This window comes from Gymnoscopelus microlampas (assembly GCF_963454915.1).
Source record: "Gymnoscopelus microlampas genome assembly, chromosome: 8".
In the NCBI taxonomy this organism is placed as follows: Eukaryota; Metazoa; Chordata; class Actinopteri; order Myctophiformes; family Myctophidae; genus Gymnoscopelus; species Gymnoscopelus microlampas.
Window position 1 is genome coordinate 45,180,514 of NC_139945.1, and position 18,932 is coordinate 45,199,445.

Consider the following 18,932-nt stretch of genomic DNA (forward strand, 5'->3'; position numbering starts at 1 on the left):
CTGTGTCAGCACCATCTCACTGACTCAACGCACCGTATGGGTCAGGTAGTGTACTCTTCATGTATTCCATGAACCAGTATGTGTCAGGCATGACAACCATGCACAGGAAATACATAATGATAAATAACAATGTCGGTTACAGTTATTCTGGTACTGCATGCAAATAAATGTTCCTTATCTAAATCTGGGGTTTCCTTATTGTATTAGTGAACATCATATACTGTTTTGCCAATATTAGAACCGTTTACAAACACCTACACCCCTGCTTTTCTTGGTAGTTTGCACTTATGAGAATAGTTGTTGAATTGAAATGTTAAGTTCTGGTCAAAGTTTCCTCATACCTAAATCACCTGCAATTAGTTATATTCCTGAAACTGAGGTTGCTGGCGGAACTGGAAACCTTTCTTCCTTTCATTTCTAACCCCCCCTCTTCCTTTTGAACCGCGGCCTTCTCTGTTTTCTCTTCCATTTGCACCTCGGTGAGGGCACAGGAGAGCCGAATTTCCCACAGTGAAAGGCGCGCTCTCAAGCGGCTTTTTAATCATTTCCAGAGTGTGTTGTGAGAGAGCAAGTGTTGGCACCGTGGCCCGGTGCTCAGATCCCTTCCAGGCAAACTGCAGCGCTCGATGAGCCCGCTCAGTAATCTGTCACTGTAAGGGACAGAGGAAATGGCTCTGTTTAAGGGAGAGGATACAGTTTCATCCCTCAATTACATCTCTCCTGTGTTTACAGATCTATTTTCATATGGAGCGTAGAAAAGGACGGACACACATACAGTGCAGAATTTGTGCTTTTATAATCATTGCTTATTTTTATCCATTTCTTTGAACTAAATGTCATTGTTTTTAATCTCTTGAATTACAAGGTATCACATATTGTCTCTGTAGGGTAGAAAACTTGTATGTCCAAAACATGTTACTTAACTTAATTAAACTGTTTCTATTGGTTAAAGGTAGGGTACCGGTAAGTGATTTTCTGTGGTTAAAATAATTGTTAAATAGCTCTATATTCTGATATTACATTGATAGTCATTGCTGTATAGAGTGTTTGCTTAGTAACAGGAGTCTCCATGCAACCAATTCAAAATTGAAACTGGAACACAAAAACCTTTTTTTATTTCACCTACCGTTTATTAAAGGGCTGGAGAGACAGGGAGACCCCTGTGACTGAACAAACCTCTATATCAATGATTACTATCAGAACATACAGTACGTTTTTTTTTAAAGATTTGTTTATTTAGAGAGGGATAGGGAAAGTAGGCTGACAGGAAATGGGGAGAGAGATGGGGGTGACGCGAACAGCGTATTACTCTAATGTCGAAGCAAGGGGGCGGGAGCCTCGCCCCGAAGGGGCGAGGCGCCCCCGCCCTCTTTCTTCTACAATAGAAGAGTTAGGACGTCACATTCTAATACAACCAAAATACCCAATTTTGGCACCGGCCTCAGTGGCGCACCTCGCTAATCACTAGACTCCCAACCCACTACCACTGGTAGGCTGGGTTCGACTCCCGCTTGGGGTGAAACTTTTTCAGTCATCCGCGGACTCCTTTTTTTCGCCGATAAAGTATATTTTTGGACCATGACGGAGGCGCGCCAACTCAGCAGACCTTGAGGCTGAGGAGTTGCGCCCGAGCGCCTCCAGGCGCGAGTGCCCGTAACGACCAGCCGAAGGTCTGCTAGTCGACTCAGCGCCGTCCGAGTTATGTACCGATATGGACAGAATCGTAAATATTTTTGGTGGGGACTGCGTTTGCCCCACTGACTGCGTTTGCCCCAACTGCCACTCAAAGTGACTACTGGCCAATCACAGTGCGTCTCAACTTCCGGGTACACCCGCACCCCCCGCCCCCTTGCTTCGACATTAGAGTAATACGCTGTTCGCGGGGGTGACACGCAGCAAAGGTCGTCGGGACTGGGAGTCGAACCCGCGACACGCTGTCAGGCTGGTATTGCAGCCTACGGTGCCTGGACCGTCACGCTACGGTCCAGGCCACTATCAGAATAGTTTAACAAAAAACTTCATGACGAGCTTGTAGATCTGCTATTTTTTGCAACAATTGCAAGACACTGTCATACAATGAAGTATAAAGTAGGACATTCATTTATGGAGAAAAGGAATAATAATATGGAGATACAAGGTTTCTGCCAAACAGCCGTGATATGATCTCAAACTGTTGTGGAGGCTGACTATTTGGGTGGCAGCTTCTGCTTCTTTCCATGTGTTGGCGTATCGGATGGAGGGGGATTTTTGTGTGAGTGTATTTTTTACTTGCGGTCTTGTACCATTTTTCATCATTGGTGTGTTTTGCTCTCAAAATATTGTTGCAATTTGCAGTATGTCCAGAGAAACTGTTCCATGAGGGGTTTTATTACTGTTATTCTTTCTTTATAGCCTCCGCAAGATTTTTATTAAATAGAAAATTAGGTGCAGTGATATGACTTTTACAACCCACTTCTAACATTGCTTATTAACATGTAATGAGGTATGTTTTTTATGTTTAACGGTTTACACTCTGAAAGCCAAAAGGCTGTGTACTGTGATTAACAATCCCAGCAAACCTCATGTGTTATAGGAATGGCAAAACTCCATACAGAAGAATGCTGGCCTTGCCTTTATCGAGCTAATCAACGAAGGGCGGTAGGTATCCATTCAATGCATATAGCGTCCTATAAGGTGATTGATTATTAAATGCTGTACTTTTTTTTGTCATTCCATTATCTTTTTTTTTAATCATTCTTTTATTAAATAAAAATGTTCATCTCTTTGGCTTTTCCATGGCAGCATAATACGTTTATTTGGGCCACATCAGGGCATAGATTAGTCAGAACCCTTTTGCCCATACACTACACTTTAGGGGGTAGAGGTAAATAATATTGTAATTAGAAAATCCACACAAGAGTGTAGTCACCCTCATCTAATACCCGTCTCTGCCTTCTGCCATATGCCTGCATGTCCTGTCCATCTCAGTTCCTTTCTTTGTGTTTTTCTCTGTCCCTCCATCTTTCTCTTTTCCTGAGCCTGACCAGACTTGGGGTGTTCTGTGGAGCAGATCAGGGGCAGCTCAGCCTCCTTGTCCATCTGCTGACCCATCTGGCCCAACTGATCCAATGCCCAGGCTCTTGCCTTAGCCCAGCCAGAACCCAGTCTGTCCCCTGCTGGCCCTGGAACAAACAGTCTTAGGCCCAATTCATACTTTGTGGCACGACGGTGTTGTGCGCAGTAAATAGCCGATCTACAAGCTCATAACGTGTCGCGGATGCGTTGTGAGCTTGTAGGTCGGCTATTTTCAGCATGCAGCACTGATATGCTGTGGAGTATAAATTTGCCTTTGATCAGCCACACGATGAGCGATGTCCAGGGTGTTGCTGGCATTTTTTTTACTTTATTAACTCTGCCCCATCTCCCCTTCAAGGTCCTAATGACCCGCTGACATACACATTAATGACATTACATACTGTACACAAAACAAGAGGGGCATATTGTGCTTGCTATTTACTAGAGCCATAACAGCTTTCAAACATGCTAAAAGTGGCCAGTTCAGTGGGTGAATAATAGTGAAATCTATCCCTCTACATGATAATTAATGACAGGGTTCGATTTGTTTTCTTAACCACTTAGCCCTATTTATTAATTCAACAAATAGTTCCCATTAGATCTGATATATTTGCTATTTTTGTATTAAATTGTTTTACTTTTTTCCCACACATTTTGACAAACTTATTCCAGGGTTAACGTAGTGTAGTGAACATACATTTCTAATTAAATTGTTGCATTATCAAACATAAATATCAAACACATCATTTGAATATAATAATAGTAATAATTAAATGAATACAGTTGAAAGCAACATGTTTCCTGAAAAGGCATCTCGAGTGTTTTTGATAAATACCATGAAGCTCTCAGCCTAAGATGTTTTTCAGAAACATTGTGCATTTTGAAACACCAACAAATTATGCCAAACACCAGCCCTGTAAAGTAGCTGTGTGTCTCTGGGAAGTTGCCTTTTTTCAGCTGCACATTTTATTGCAGAAAAGAGCATCAGCATGCACCAGTGTGTTTCCCTCTCAAGTATACAGTATGCACATGCATGTGTTACATTTTTCTTTACTGACAGCACAAGCCTCGGAACCAGAAGAAACTGCCAGTTCATTTTTTTTATTTGCTCTGGCAGATGCATCTGGCCCCCCTCCCATTCAGACAGATTTCCAGCCGATCTGGCTTGGGCCAATCACAACCGTTTATCTTGCATGGGGCGTGTTTCATACGATGACTCACAGTCTGTAGGTCCGTGCAGCGCAACAACCCAGGTTTGCGAACCTCAGATCAAACTGTCAAACTAGACTGTGCTGATCAAATATGAATCAAGATGTTGTTACTACATTGCCTATTTCCCTCCTCAAATGTTTTCACAAGCATTTTTTTCCCTGCTTGAAGACAGATGAGCCGCCCAACTTGCATGTCTCGCTCAGCACTACGTTGTTTTAACTTTATTTGTCACATCACTAACTTCACACACCAACATCAGGAACACCGATCCACAGCAATGGTTTAGGCTCACAATACTTGGACTATGAGTCTAAATGTCCTAGTTCCTTACAATCCACGTGACCTTAGTGGTTTGAACTGACAGACTGACATTGCCATCCTTATCCCTGTGCTCATTGCTGGGTCTAAAACATCTCAAACTAGGAAATGGGCGCAGTAAAGTTCAAACCCCCACCTACAGTAGGATGCAGATTATTCTTAAAGGTTTGCAGAGCCGTGCTCACTGCCACATTCACTTTTGGGAAAGGTTTGATTTCATATTTCTACAGTAAAATAAGATTTCATCATATAGGTGTAGACTAGCATAATATACATTTGACAAACTCAAAGTGGGCATGTTCCAACTAAGGCCAACCGGCGAATCAGCAGCAGAAGCAGGCGTTGGCATTGGCCTGGGGGGGTCAACTGGCGAGTCGGTGACACCCACAAGGTGTGACAATTGGGCTGGGGAGGTTAACAGTCAATGTGTAAAGTTAAACTGAGTCTTCCTTGCCCCAAGACAAATTTATTATGGAAATGTCATTTCCATGTATTACAGTATTACATGTATTACAGCCTACATGTATTTCAATTTATAATTATACCCCATTTTTGATAGGTCAAGGTCCTGCGCACTGCCGTGCCCCCTTTTGGACAATCGATGTGAAAGACGTATCCCCTAGACTTTAGCTCCATCACAAACATGTCTACAACATTTTATGTAAATGTGTTTTTGGCCATTTGGCCATATCTTGTATGCAAAGACCATGATGTCACCAATATCAGTAGGGTTCATCGTCCTCCAGGGAGTATGAATGTCCAAGGCAATCCAGATTTAAAAAACATTTGCTTGGTACCAAAGTGTTAGACAGACAGACAGTCGAGACAGACAGACAGACGCAAGTCAGGCAAAAGAAAAATTTGACAGTCCCTTGTTAGGGCACATTTATTACTTTAATTTTAGAATTTCACATTCTTTGTATACACAAAGCTGTAAATTGTTCCCACTATAAACGGCACCTCGGCTTGGCTACTCTGTTGGTTTCAAATCCTCAGTGTTTTCAGTCTTTCTTTTCCAGCTGTGAAGGTCTATCTATAAATGACTGCTTGTCAACAGTTAAAGGCTGCAGCAGCTGATGATTGCAGCTTCGGGATTACTGCCTCTCCTTGGGACAGAAGGGAAATTACAGTCTGTATCAAGCACTGGAGAGGAACAGAGCCTCTTTAATTAAAACAAAGCTGGCCTAATGATGTGTAAAATGGCATATAATCTCCACACAATAGCCAGGGTGTATTCAATTATTAAAGAGATTGGAATTTAAATGTAAGTATGGGCATGGGCCCCCGGAATCAGCCATGGAAGATGTGGTCTATGGCCCGAGTTGTCAGCAATATGGGGGCTGGGTCGACGTTCTGGTCAGCGGAGAGCGATCCACAGTCAATCAGGCATGTGCCAGACGTGCTTCAGTGCTCTAATGACACCCCATTCCCTCCTTAATGCTACAGAAAGATCTGTCACTGACCTACAGCCTTGCTGCATAATACAGACAAATGATGCTGATTACTCGTCTCCTCTCCCAGTTGCCAGAATCTTGCATTAGCCCTACACACCACAGTCGCTTTAATCTAAGATGCTTTGCTTAGTGGTACCACGATGGTACTGTAGATGGTAGCTAATAAATATCTTATAATACCCTTTGACAATTACATCATGCATAATGTGACCTGTAATATGTTGCATTCAATTGTTTCTGTGCTATTAAAGGTTGCTCTGCCATGCTATGAAGGACCACATAGTTCGGGTTGCCAATGAAGCTGAGTTTATCCTGAACAGACAGCGGGCAGAGGATGTCCACAAACATGCTGATTTTGAGGTACAGTAGTTAATTCATGCAGTGCTGTATTTCCATCTCAAACTGTGTTAGAAATGAGCACAGAGGATTGCAATGATTAACTGAAATATGAAACAAATTTAAGTTTAATCATCATACATGTAGCACCTTTTTTTTAAAAGATATTTTTGGGGCTTTTTCTGCCTTTAATTGATAGGAAAGTAGACTGACAGGAAACGGGGAGAGAGATTGGGGGGGGGGGTGACACACAGCAAAGGTATTCGGGATCGGGAGTCGAACCTGCCAACCGTCCGGGCCATGTAGCACCTTTTTATTGAATACTGCATCTAGGAATTAAAATCTGGCATGGAAATAGAATTTTGCGTCACTGCATGTGCTAATGTCCTCTAAGGGAATCCTGTTATAATGAATAGTAATTGTACTGTGTGTTACTGGTTAATCTTATCCTTGTGGAGGATTAGCTTCCTTACCCTTCGAGTCCTAATGATTTTAATAATCGAAAGTGAAATGGTACTCCAGTGCGTTTTTAACTTGGGATTTACTTGTAAGCCCACCCATTTATGGAATGACCTCCTGAGACTGTATTTATCTCCAGCATATCAAACCACTTCCATGTCACACCATGAAGAATACCACTCTTTTAATACTTTCCTAAATTGCATTAATTCTGCTGATAAGTATTTAAGCTTTTAAGTTTATCCTAAGGGTTTTAAATAGAGAATCCCATGGCAGATCAGATAATGTCAAGAATTAACATATAGCAAAAACAACGATAACAACAAAAACATAACACTTCCTAACCTACTTACGAAAGTACTGCAATTAGCAGTAAGCCATTCTAGGAAATAGGCAGTTGAGACGCATGCATCCTTTTTATCAGCGTTAGGGACAGATATCAAGAAAATGACTACAGAAAGTGTCACCGATAGTTCGTTTGAAGTTGGTGGCACATAAGAACACAAATGTTTGTGTGTGTGTAATGTATCTCACATACACACTCTCAGTGGCACGCACGCACGCACGCACGCACGCACGCACGCACGCACACACACACACACACACACACACACACTTCCGCCACCTACAGTATGTTAGCAGCTTTGTAAGGAGTGATGAGTTTCTTATCTGGGAAAAGCAGCCATCCTCAAACACCTGCTTGATATACAGTTCTTGAGGATCCTTGACCTGCTAGATAAACTGGAAGAGACGGCTAGATATGCAATGTCAGGAGAGGGGGGGGGGGATTGTACCTGGCCTCATCCGTTCTGTCTGCCAACTCCAGACAGCCAACACTTTTCATCGAGGCCTGACGCTACTTTATTACCCCCTCTCCAAGATGGAAGATTCGGGAGGCAGATAAGACATTTTTACAATTAAGTTGGTGTCAGGGCGAAGCTTCAAATCCTTTAAAGTGATAAATAACGTTTGATATTTGTCAGAGCATCACATGGTAACGTGAGATGACAAGCAGAGATTGAGTTATCTGCCATATGAAGAATATGTTGAGGTATACTATCTGACAGAATTCAAATTTAAGGCAGGAAATTCAATTAACTTCCAGCTTCTGTTAGCAAATTAGATTTTGAATATTAGCAGGGGATCTCCCCCAGGGCAGCATAGTAAGACAATCTTGTTTTAGCAGCAGAGATGAAGTCTGATGTGCTCATCTAGATTACTTTTAGCCACCTGGAATACTTGAAACTGAAAATTATTTTAAAATCCATTATCAATCCACAAATTCCTATCTATGTGATATCATTTTTGTCATTTTAATGGATATTCCTTACCCTTTCCATTCTGCTTTAGACATTTAATCACAACGCTATTTAGACTATTATGGATGACCTCTTGAAATCATGCATTTTAATCACAGCATGCATGGAGTGCATTTCTTCTGATATGGATGCAGCTGGAAATTGCATATGTATGATATCTGATATCTCTGCAAGCCATGAAAGATTACATTATATGTGGATCAATTAAGAATATTTTCATGTCTGTCTGCTAATAGCACCAAAGCACACTGCATACAGGGAACCTCATCTGTCCACAGTTAGAGACTGGGCCACCTTCATGTGCTCACCATGATTTACTGCACTCCTCCAAGGGAGCTGAAATATATCTCTCAGCTGTCCACTAATATCTTTATGCACTCAAGTGTGTTGAGTGAAGCCATAACATTTCTCTGGGTGACAAATGTGCCATTAGAGGATATATATCCCTCTGGCTTTATGCAAGTAAAACAATTTCAAATGTTATTAGTACAATGTCCAATGTAATTTTCTTTGGCAACGACACGCTCAACCCAACGAGTTTTCACCATTTTATTTTTCTTCGTGAATGCAGTCCAACTGTGCCCAGTACGCTGCAGACAGAAAGGAAGAGGAGAAGATCTGTGATCACCTCATCAGCGCTGCTAAACACAGAGACCATGTAACGGCCAACCAGCTAAAACAGAAGATCGTCAACATCCTCACCAACAAGCATGGTGCATGGGGGAACCTGGCCCAGAGGTACAGTAAACATCTTCAACAATAAGCATTGTGCATGGGGGAATCTGGCCCACACACACACACACACACACAGCACATTCTGACATAATGGTGCGTTCACATACAGTAGGACGCAGATAGGCAGCAGTTCTTTCAATCAATGAAGAGTTGTACGCTCTTGTTGTGCTCTGGTGTTGCGGTGAGCACAACACGAGTTCACTCCACTAAAAGTTCAACCAAATTCAACTTTGACCCTCCCTGCAGCTGATGTTTCAACGAGCAGCCAATATTGAGAGAATGGGCAGGAATGAATGGTGAAGGCACACAAACAGAATTAATTGTGTGAGTGTGTTACTGTGTAACCATTTTTTCCATTTAACGATGCACCACTGCCTTATGAAAGGATGAGATTAAGAACATTCAATACAAGTCTACGATTGGTGGATATTGAGCTTTGCTGTCGTGTTACTTTGCTGGTGCCGCCACCTTCAGTGTTTGGAATTTTCCCATTGCAAGCTGATGGAGTTCCCTGTATCCTTTATATTATACTGTCTCTGGTAACACCTCACACTAGGGCATGCGAAGACCACGCTCAGACAAATATATGTCTGAGGACAGTGGCTGGTCCATGCTAGGTCTAGCCCAGAGGACAAAAGTTACCTGCGCACCACAGGAGACAGCAATGAGATAGGACCACCAGTTAATGTCATTTTCCCAGGATCCAATAGGGTCAGCTATTGGGTCAGCAAACTCAATTACACTGTGGTGGCTTAATCCCCAGGGGACAGTTGATTGGCCTGTGGTCCGACAGGCTGGTGTGGAAGAAGACGATTGGGGGAGGGGGGAGTTGGGGGGGTTCTGCTGTGTTATCCAGGCTCTCACTGACCCTCTCAGTCACACAACACAGCACCTGGTGGTAGTTGCAGTCTTCCCCATGGGTCCTGTTAAAATAACTGCCTGCCTCGCCTCCAACCACTCTGCTACATACAAAGCTCTCAGTAAAGACAGTCTTTAAAAAAATAACAGTTGAGGATTAGGATCGGGAGTTGATTTTCATAGCTGGTGCTAAAAATACTATGCGCTATATAATTAATGGTGCTGATGACTTAACAGTATTTCATATATTCTTTTTATTATAGAAAATACATTGGGGCAAAAGGCAAAACTGGGAGGTCTTTACTGCTGCTTGGTAGGGATGCAGTGAGACATATTGTTGTGATACTTAATACTTGCCTTTTTTCAAAAGAAAATTTGTTGATATTCAGCCAAATACTTTTAAAACTGAGCTGGGAGCTCTGTTATGACCAGAGACCAGGAGCTTGAACGACGTTCCACACATGATTAGAGAAACCGCTCCCGCTGATTTGCCAAAACAAATTTTGCCTCCTTGCTGACACGGTAGCTTTGGCTTTATTACATTTTGAAAATATAATGCAGATGTCTAACTGTACTCTCTAGAACTGGCCTTGTTTTATGTCTTAAACATAGTTTACTAATGGCAAGAAAAATATATAAACTGGTGTGTAATTCATTTTTAGTTATATTTTACTGCTTAAAGATTTGTCATTCAAAACAACGCATCATGCATGGATGTGTTTAGGGTTTCTCTTTTCATGGAGTCATTTAATCTGTCTGGGAGTAATTTAAGCTCTGCTATTTCTATCTACATGCTTTGTGATACGCTAGATTTAACCATTTTAGACTTGATCATTCTATATCATGGGGCTGATACAGTAGCAACAAAGTAAACATACCATGTTTCTGAGAGGGCTGATGATATCCAATCCTATTATTTTCAGTTATGTATTATTAATATTGTAAAATGTATGATTATTTGAATTGTGTCTGAAAATATACTGCTTTCAGATAATGTAGTGTAGGTACTCATAAAACTGACTAAACCTTAGCTGAGGTAACCATGACAAAATATACTGGATTTGATTCTGAGCCCTTATTCAAATATTTATGGAAACCTTCTCAGAGGCGTAGCATTTGCATTGAAACAAAAGATTATTGAGCGTGGGTGCATTGTAAATGATACCACAAAACTTCCAACAAATTCAAATTTAATGGTAACCTGCTGGGGAAGAAAAATGATGCAATATGCTCTCAAGCTCAAGGCAGTGTTGCAGTTCAACGGCTTAGTCTTATTCAATGCTACATTAACTTTCCCATTTATGCTGCTCTTGTAAAATATAAAGCCCTCAAGCATTTTGAGGTGGCTGTCTGTTATTTGTGACTGCCCATGGTGTGTGTGTGTGTGTGTGTGTGTGTGTGTGTGTGTGTGTGTGTGTGTGTGTGTGTGTGTGTGTGTGTGTGTGTGTGTGTGTGTGTGTGTGTGTGTGCGTGCGTGCGTGCGTGCGTGCGTGCGTGCGCGCGCGCGTTTGTCTGTGTGTACACGTACGCGTGCGTGCGTGCGTGTGTAACTTCAGTTGTAGTGTAGTGTTTGTTTTCACCCTATGCACTGAAATTGCTTTCCTTTTTACTCCTAAGTTCTGCCTGGAGACATGCTATAGGATATTGATCATTTTCTTAGAATACTGTAAATTATAAACACAATTCCTCTCATGCAAGGAGCAGAAAAACAGTGATTGCTTATGTTTATGTTTAAGCATTTTTCCTCCCTCTTCTTTTTTTCCCCCTGCAAAGCATGTATTTGTTCCCTTTTTTCAAGGTGTTCAGATTGATGAAGCCACCTGGCTGGCCAGGTCTTTTGAGCAGCAATAGATGTGGCAGGCCATGAGCAGTACGGGCTGCATAACAAACATCTGCAGATTATTAGCAGCAACGCTAACCCCCTTCCCCTGTCACACTGTTGTGTTCATTGTGGCGGATGGTGTGAGTGATTGTATTTCAGACACACAACACTACAGCGGTGACAAAGAGATATTCTCCATGTGGCTGGAAAGCTTTGCAGTCATGTGACCTGAGTGAGGAATAAACAGATCAGACCCCTATGGAGGCCTGCGAGATCATACTATATGCTTGGCTGATGATGAATGTCCCCCGTATTGAGTCGGCGTAAGAAAATCAATACTCTTCAAATTGAAACAGTATAGGGTTGTATTGATCCGCCGTGCTAAATCAAAATGAGGAGGCTTTGATACAGCTTTCCAAGACAGCTCTCTGCCCAATAATGACACACTATCAATTTTAGCTTTACACTGATAAATCAAGTTGAAAATTGGATGTCAGACATTTTTCCAGGGAGAGAGTGATTTTCCCTGCCCTCTGGTCCCCTCTGCTGTTGACCTCTGAACCCTGCCAGTGGATTATAAAGTTCAGCCTCGTCTGAAGTGAAAGGAGACGTCAAGGCGAGGCTGATGAATTCATCGAGGAATAATAACTTTCAAGACATTGGACTGCTTTATGCCTTATTTCAGCTATGCTAAAAACCTTTGCTAGTCACTTGCTACAGTATGACCTTTTCTTCTTAGCAAAATAAGTAACAATTATTACTTAATGTATTATGTAAGTATCAAATTACCTCAAATAATTAGTTCTGTCAAAACATCCCAGTGATATGTACTCTTTAGGAGCGTTAACGTGACAAATTTGAGACTAGTATAAAAGGTTTAAAATACCCCTTTCAAACAAAGCTTAGCTCAAAATGGGTAATTTTATGGTGGTTACATGAGGCATTTTTCTACTGAAGGGGCTATTAGCCTGCTTATAATTGTGGAATAAAGGGCTTCATGTAAACACAGCTAGGCCTACATACTGTCATTACAACTTAAGCATTATAGAAACACACTCCCGCTAACATCTTAACGCAACTTGTGGTAACACATTTTCCACTCTCACTTCCGTAATCTTGCTCTTGTGTGTCGTACACCTCCATTAATGCATCACCACTTCACGGGTACTAATTGTCCTGACACGGCCACCCGAACAGAAATGTAAAAAGGGCTGAAGAAGACAGAGCTCCTTTTGTTCCCATGCAGGTGTCTGCTGATGACATCAGCAACATCACTGACAGCTGACAGAGAGAGGAGACCATCACCCCAGGCCCCCCCACAGCAGACCTTAACCTAACCTGACTGATCTATTGATTGTCAACGTTTCTCCTGTATAATTACTTTTTTTGTAGCAGAGAGGGAGAAAGGAGAATGGTGGCATATATTGATCTGCGGGAAGGCAGTGAAACAGCCGTTTCCCTTGGCTAACAGTGAGTTTCATCTCTCACGTGTGATGAATGGTAACAATCTTCCCTGTGGATAATAACTTTGTGATGGAATGAGCCTTTTACTCACAGTCTGAGCGTAGTCTTAGGTCTTGTTTGAAAGGGTTATCAATTCTAATACTAGGCATCTAGAGCTGAAGTCTTTGGAACATTGCCTGGGACAGGGTTAAAAGCCTCTGTGGGTTGTGGGTCTGATGACCCTCTAAGGGACAGCGGTAGACCAAGGTCTCTGGGTTTGGCTTGAAGATAAATTGCAGGGCATTTCGAATATGATTCTCTATGACATTCAGAGCGTGGATGCCTTTCTGCTATCCTACTACTGTATATGAGCTTGCATGATATTGAAGGAATACATGTTATTTCAGTCTTCAATAGCAATCCCAGTAACATTCTACTGGTGTAGTGCCTATTCTTCTCATTTATTGTTCATCCAGACTCCACCTGCTGCTTAATGCTTAATATTTTGTTGCACAACAGTGTCACTGGTCAAAAATATTAAGAGTCACCATTGTGTGATGAGGCATCAATAGAATAGAATTGAAAACAACACTTATGGATTATGGATTCATTCAATGTCATGTTATTTCAAAACGTGTTGAACCTAGAGAATCCATTGTTCCAATTGTAAGTGGACGTTCTGTCCATTTTCCAGTTGCTCTTGACCTACACCAGTCTCTCTTCCCTTGAGGCACACTTAACCTTGCAAACTCTGCTAATTATGTCTGGAAAGAGGCCCATTCGCACAATCATCAATTTCAGTAGAGAAGAAATTGAGCTGGGCATCGCTTGACTGTGCCCCATTTCTGATGAAAGATGGAGGATCCACAACGCTGGCAAGCCAGGGAGAGTTCACCCACCCACAATACGGTTCTTCATCCCTCGTTTGATCACCTTCGTGCATCTTCATTACTCCACATGACCCCAAGTTGATCTTGTTTTTTTGTTTTTTCCTTTAACACTGGTCCAGTAGTCACTCCTCAATGAGCCTGCACTCTGAACAGAATTGTCTTGGCTCAGCATTCCCTTGTATGCAACAGTGTTGAGTTTAGTGATGATAAGAAATGAGGGAACCGCACAGATGAAAGCCATCTTTACCATTTCCAGCCCTCTGCGTTAATCTGATCATGGTGTCGACCAGCGTCATATCACACGACCAGTGGTTTCCAAATGGTGTGCCGTGAGACAAGTCCAGGTGTGCCTTTGGATTTTGTGACAACCACACATTACTATTGCAATATATAGAACTATACAAAAAGTTATGAATTATGTTTTGAATTTTATTTTATTTTGAATCATTTACTGTATCAGTACTTTGTGAGTACTTCCCAATACAGAGGCAAATTATACACCCTAAATGAATATATATTTGAATCACTTTCAACCTGGCATCTCTATTTTGGGCATGTCATTATAATATACAAAAAATGCATATTATGCTTTTTTTTTTGCACTCATTTCCCAATACAGAGGCAAATGATATACCCCTCCTGCCCATTGGTGTGGCTTGGTTACAAAACGTTTTGAAACTACTGCATTAGATGACCGGGACATGATCTGGACGTGACCATGTCCAGTCCTGAGAGGGTTGTTGTTGGGGAGGTAAATATAAACATATTTAATTGTCTCACTCAATGGTTTACTTTAAAAGGAGAGCCTTGCAAAAATATTCATCGCCATCTGGCTTCCAGTTACCACTTTTTGATGTACGGTTTTATTTTCCTTTGTCACAGAAGAATGTGGCATACAAGGGTGACCAAAAAGAATGCACTGGTTGACAGACATTGTTTTCATGGTTTCCCCCCACCACTTATTTGTCTGTGATGGTTCCCTGATGATTTTCATGACAGCTGGAATCTCTATCTTTAGATTCACATGTGCTGTTTCCATTTTAATTTAATCAAAGGACTGTCTGAGTAAAATAAGCTTTTTGTTGTTTTGTGTGATAGAATGTTTGTCAAGTTTGTGGAGGGATTCCCCCTATTCATATACTGAAATGGATGCAATAACAGGTGATCTATAAGCAGGACATTTTTGTTTGTGTTTTTGACAGGCAGTCATATTTACGACCTTGGGGTTATATTTGGTTAGTGAATAAATTCCTAACAGATTCAGTTAACCATATTCCCAGTCTGTAGGGACAACAGAATAGGAAAGAAAAGGCAGTTTGTTCTCATGGAGTTCCATTGAAAAGTAAGAGTGTGTGTGTGTGTGTGTGTGTGTGTGTGTGTGTGTGTGCGCGTGTGCGCGTGTGCGTGTGTGCGTGTGTGCGTGTGTGTGTGTGTGTGTGTGTGCGTGTGCGTGTGCGTGCGTGCGTGCGTGCGTGCGTGCGTGCGTGCGTGCGTGCATGTTCAGTGTCCAAGTCACATACTGAAGACGGGCCATGGCTAGATTGGTCACTGCTGTGTGTGTGTGTGTGATGGAAACCAGTCACTGCCGCTTTGAATAGAATTGTCACTGATTGGTGGTATTTATTATAATTATCCCCTATTCATGTCACCAATGGAAGCTCTTAAGAGGACTATAATGGTGTTTTATTGAATCACCATGCCCTGTTACTTCCTCTTTACTGCCCTATACACAAGTCTCCTCTATGTGAATAAATAGGATTTTGCTTCATCATCTATTACTGGCACTGGTTTAACTGAGTGATTCTTCTCATCTTTCTGTGATCGAACCCTGTGCACATTTCAGTTGAGTGTTTTAAGTTACTTTGTAAATGATAGATCTTACAGCATTTCATGGCTCATTTATTTAATTCAGAGACATAACCTTGCAGACATGGCAAGTTTGGATCTGGTGTGAGCATGCAATCAAATCAATCAAAAGTATAACACACACCGTTCTTTAGCCTTTTAGCTTGTTCCAAGTACAGAATCTACAGAGAGCTCCACTGGTCTTGTGTTCTATAAATGTCAAATCTCAGTTTTCTCACAATCCTATTTTTTGAAATCTCGTCAGACCACTTGGTCAATTGTTCCAAAACGTAGGATCACTTTGTACACAGTTGTACATGTTTGTAAGTGTCCCTTTTGGACCCATGTATGGAGATCTCTGTATCTGTCTGTCTACCTGTGTCTCTTTTATGCCCATATATGGAGATCTCTGTATCTGTCAGTCCGTGTCCCTTTTATGCCCATATATGGAGATCCCTTAGGTCATCAGTATATGCCCATGTATTGGCATGCCCATATACAGTATGGGCATATCAGTTGGATTGACGGTTGTGGACAACTGGATATCCATGCAGTGTATGCCTATACGTGGACATTTCGGCCGGATCGGCGGTTCTGGACAACCGCATATCAGAACGACTCAACTGCGGGCACCACACTCCCTCGAGTCCTAGCTGTGCGTGCAAAGTTTGAAGTCGGTCGGTCCCATATATGAACATGACCATGGGCATAACGGTCGTATCTGTGGCTCTGGACAACCGGATCTCGTATCACTTGCCCGCCCTCCCATTAGCCAATTTTAATATAGGATGATAATATTTTAATTACTTTTTTGTTTAATAGTTTATAGTTGTTGTCATTTTCTCCCCAATTTAGCTGTTGCCAAAACCAATTCCCACAATTATAATTTACAATTTAGGCATTTAGCAGGCTCTTTTTATCCAGAGCGACTAACAGTAAGCAAGGTAAACACAAGGTAATACATCAAAATGCATAGAAATAGTAATCCACGATCATATGTAAACCAAGAACCTATAATCAGTCAAATCTGTAATCTGTACATTGAGACTATACACACACTATAGGATGCCAGGTCTACAAATGAACCTAGCATCTCTCTACATAATATGCTATCTAAATTACATTTTAGCCTTTGCATAAGCCTGCAAGGTCGTCAAGGCTAGGGCAAGTGCTACCGCCTAAGGTGGAGTCTGAAGAGGTGAGTCTTCAGATTACGATTCCCCCCATGTTTAGTCCCTGTCACTGCCAACCCCTACTGTTTGTCTGGGGAGGTTGTAGACTCCTCCAATACACATGTAGTCGCTATATGTGTCTCCTCTCCTGACAGAGAGGAGTTTCACCAGGAGGGCGTAACACATGGAGGAACACTCTATCCCTTGCAGTGCCTCTCCCTGGCCAACCTGTAGGGCTGCACTCACACACAGACGTGCGACAACGCGCCAGATACGTGGGGGGTGGCAGGGGCGTCCGATTTCAATTTCGAAATGAATGGGTGTGTATGGGGTGGACACATGCTGCACGCGACTGTGTTTTTTTGTCCAGCCTAGGAGTTGCTAGTGCAGCGACAAAGCATGCCCTCCCCTGGCAGTTTCCTACCCATGAACACAGCCCTTTGTCTTTGTTCAACCTGTCTTTGAGTTAAATTTTAAACAATTGCTCGTAAATTAAATTAAGCTTATGATATTTTAACCAAACTTGGTGCTAGGTCCGAGCTTTGCTGTCCATTCCTTGGATTTTCGGGCCTTAGGGGGCAGCAAACCATTGTATCTTATAATTGACTGCAATATATTTTCTTTTCTGAAATTTACAAAACACCCATTCAGCAGGTGAAATTTGGTTTGATTCGCTGATTCTTCTGTACTAGTTGTCCATCCTCCTTTGACTCCCTCTGCTGTACACTGGGAGCTAAAGCCTGACAAATGCTTGGACCCCGATCATTGCAGCTTGCAGCTATGTCTTTAATTGTTGTTGCTGTCTGGTTTTTGGGTGGTTGTTGTTGGGTGTTAAACACAGTCCAGGCCTTTAACATGCACCTGTGATCAGCTGACAGAACAGGTTCATACACAGGTTCATACCTGTGCTGTCAGCTGATCACAGGTGCACTCCGTTCACTTTTCCCAAGACACTCTAGTACTATTTTAGAAAATGTCTAGATTTGGGCAAATGAGGAAACAAAATGCTCTGTTGCCCTGAGATCATATTGCCACTACATTTAAAAATAACTCATCCTTTACTCCAATATGAGTTCTTGCAGAGCTGTCACCCCAAGCCTTTATAGATAGATGTTATGTTTTTGATATGAAACATCATGAAATCATGATTTTATTCACTTTATTTATTTCTTAGTTTATTTATTTTTCCTCCTCCTACCCTTTTATTTGAATCGTGCCTGTCAGTTTCTCTTTTTTTTTTAACCGCCTCTAACAAACAGAACACATTCCCTGTAGACTGGGGGAGTTAAATCTGGCACCACCAAAACCCCAAGACTCGCTCTCTCAGGAGAGATGTTCTTTAAATACATATTTGAAACAGAAGAGACATGATAGTCTTCTTTCGCATTCATCCTACTGCACTTAGGAAGTCTAAAAGCATCCATAAATAATGGTGCCCCTGTTGGTTATCAGCACTGGAAAATTAGCTTTTAAAATGCAGTTTCAAATCCATTTGGGTGATTGATTGATGACAGGACTAATACATTTCACCAGTTTCTAGGAGGCTGGCTCACAGTCATTATTTATGCTTGTCATGAAGCTAGACAAATTTGATGTGGGAAAATAAGGGAATCAAATGCCAGCTTGGCCTAATACAGGACACCATTGGATGAATGATTTGTTGTTGATAGAAACGATGCAGGAAACTATGTTCCAGAAATGATCTCAAAGAAATGCATAATATCACCTACAGGAACACAATGTCTACTCTAGATAGTCCAGGAGCCCCTACCACTAAATGACTCAGTCCTGCTAAGTATAGACAGTATTTGATTACTATAACATACCAACAAACTGCACAAGTGGAGAACAGAATAAAAAATGTTTTTCTTTGACCGTTTTTTACTGTGTGGATTTGAGGAGAATTATGCAGGGACGCAGCTTATTTAGTGACAGAGCTTCATAAAAGCATCTTGGATATGGACAAGTGCCCAGCCTGGTTGTGGCTAGGAGCCACCTGAGACGCGTCTTTGTAG

General features: G+C 41.8%; 1 protein-coding gene across 5 annotated transcripts in view; it reads left to right on the forward strand.

The window, feature by feature from the left end:
- LOC311049825 (neurobeachin-like) overlaps positions 1-18,932 on the forward strand; it is a 302,517-nt gene that overhangs the window by 178,635 nt on the left and 104,950 nt on the right. For all 5 annotated transcript variants that reach the window (XM_084063694.1, XM_084063693.1, XM_084063690.1 and 2 more), the window contains 3 exons: positions 2,573-2,637; positions 6,290-6,398; positions 8,724-8,890. In XM_084063694.1, the coding sequence (XP_083919820.1) occupies positions 2,573-2,637; positions 6,290-6,398; positions 8,724-8,890 (341 nt within the window). The remainder of the gene's footprint in view (positions 1-2,572; positions 2,638-6,289; positions 6,399-8,723; positions 8,891-18,932) is intronic.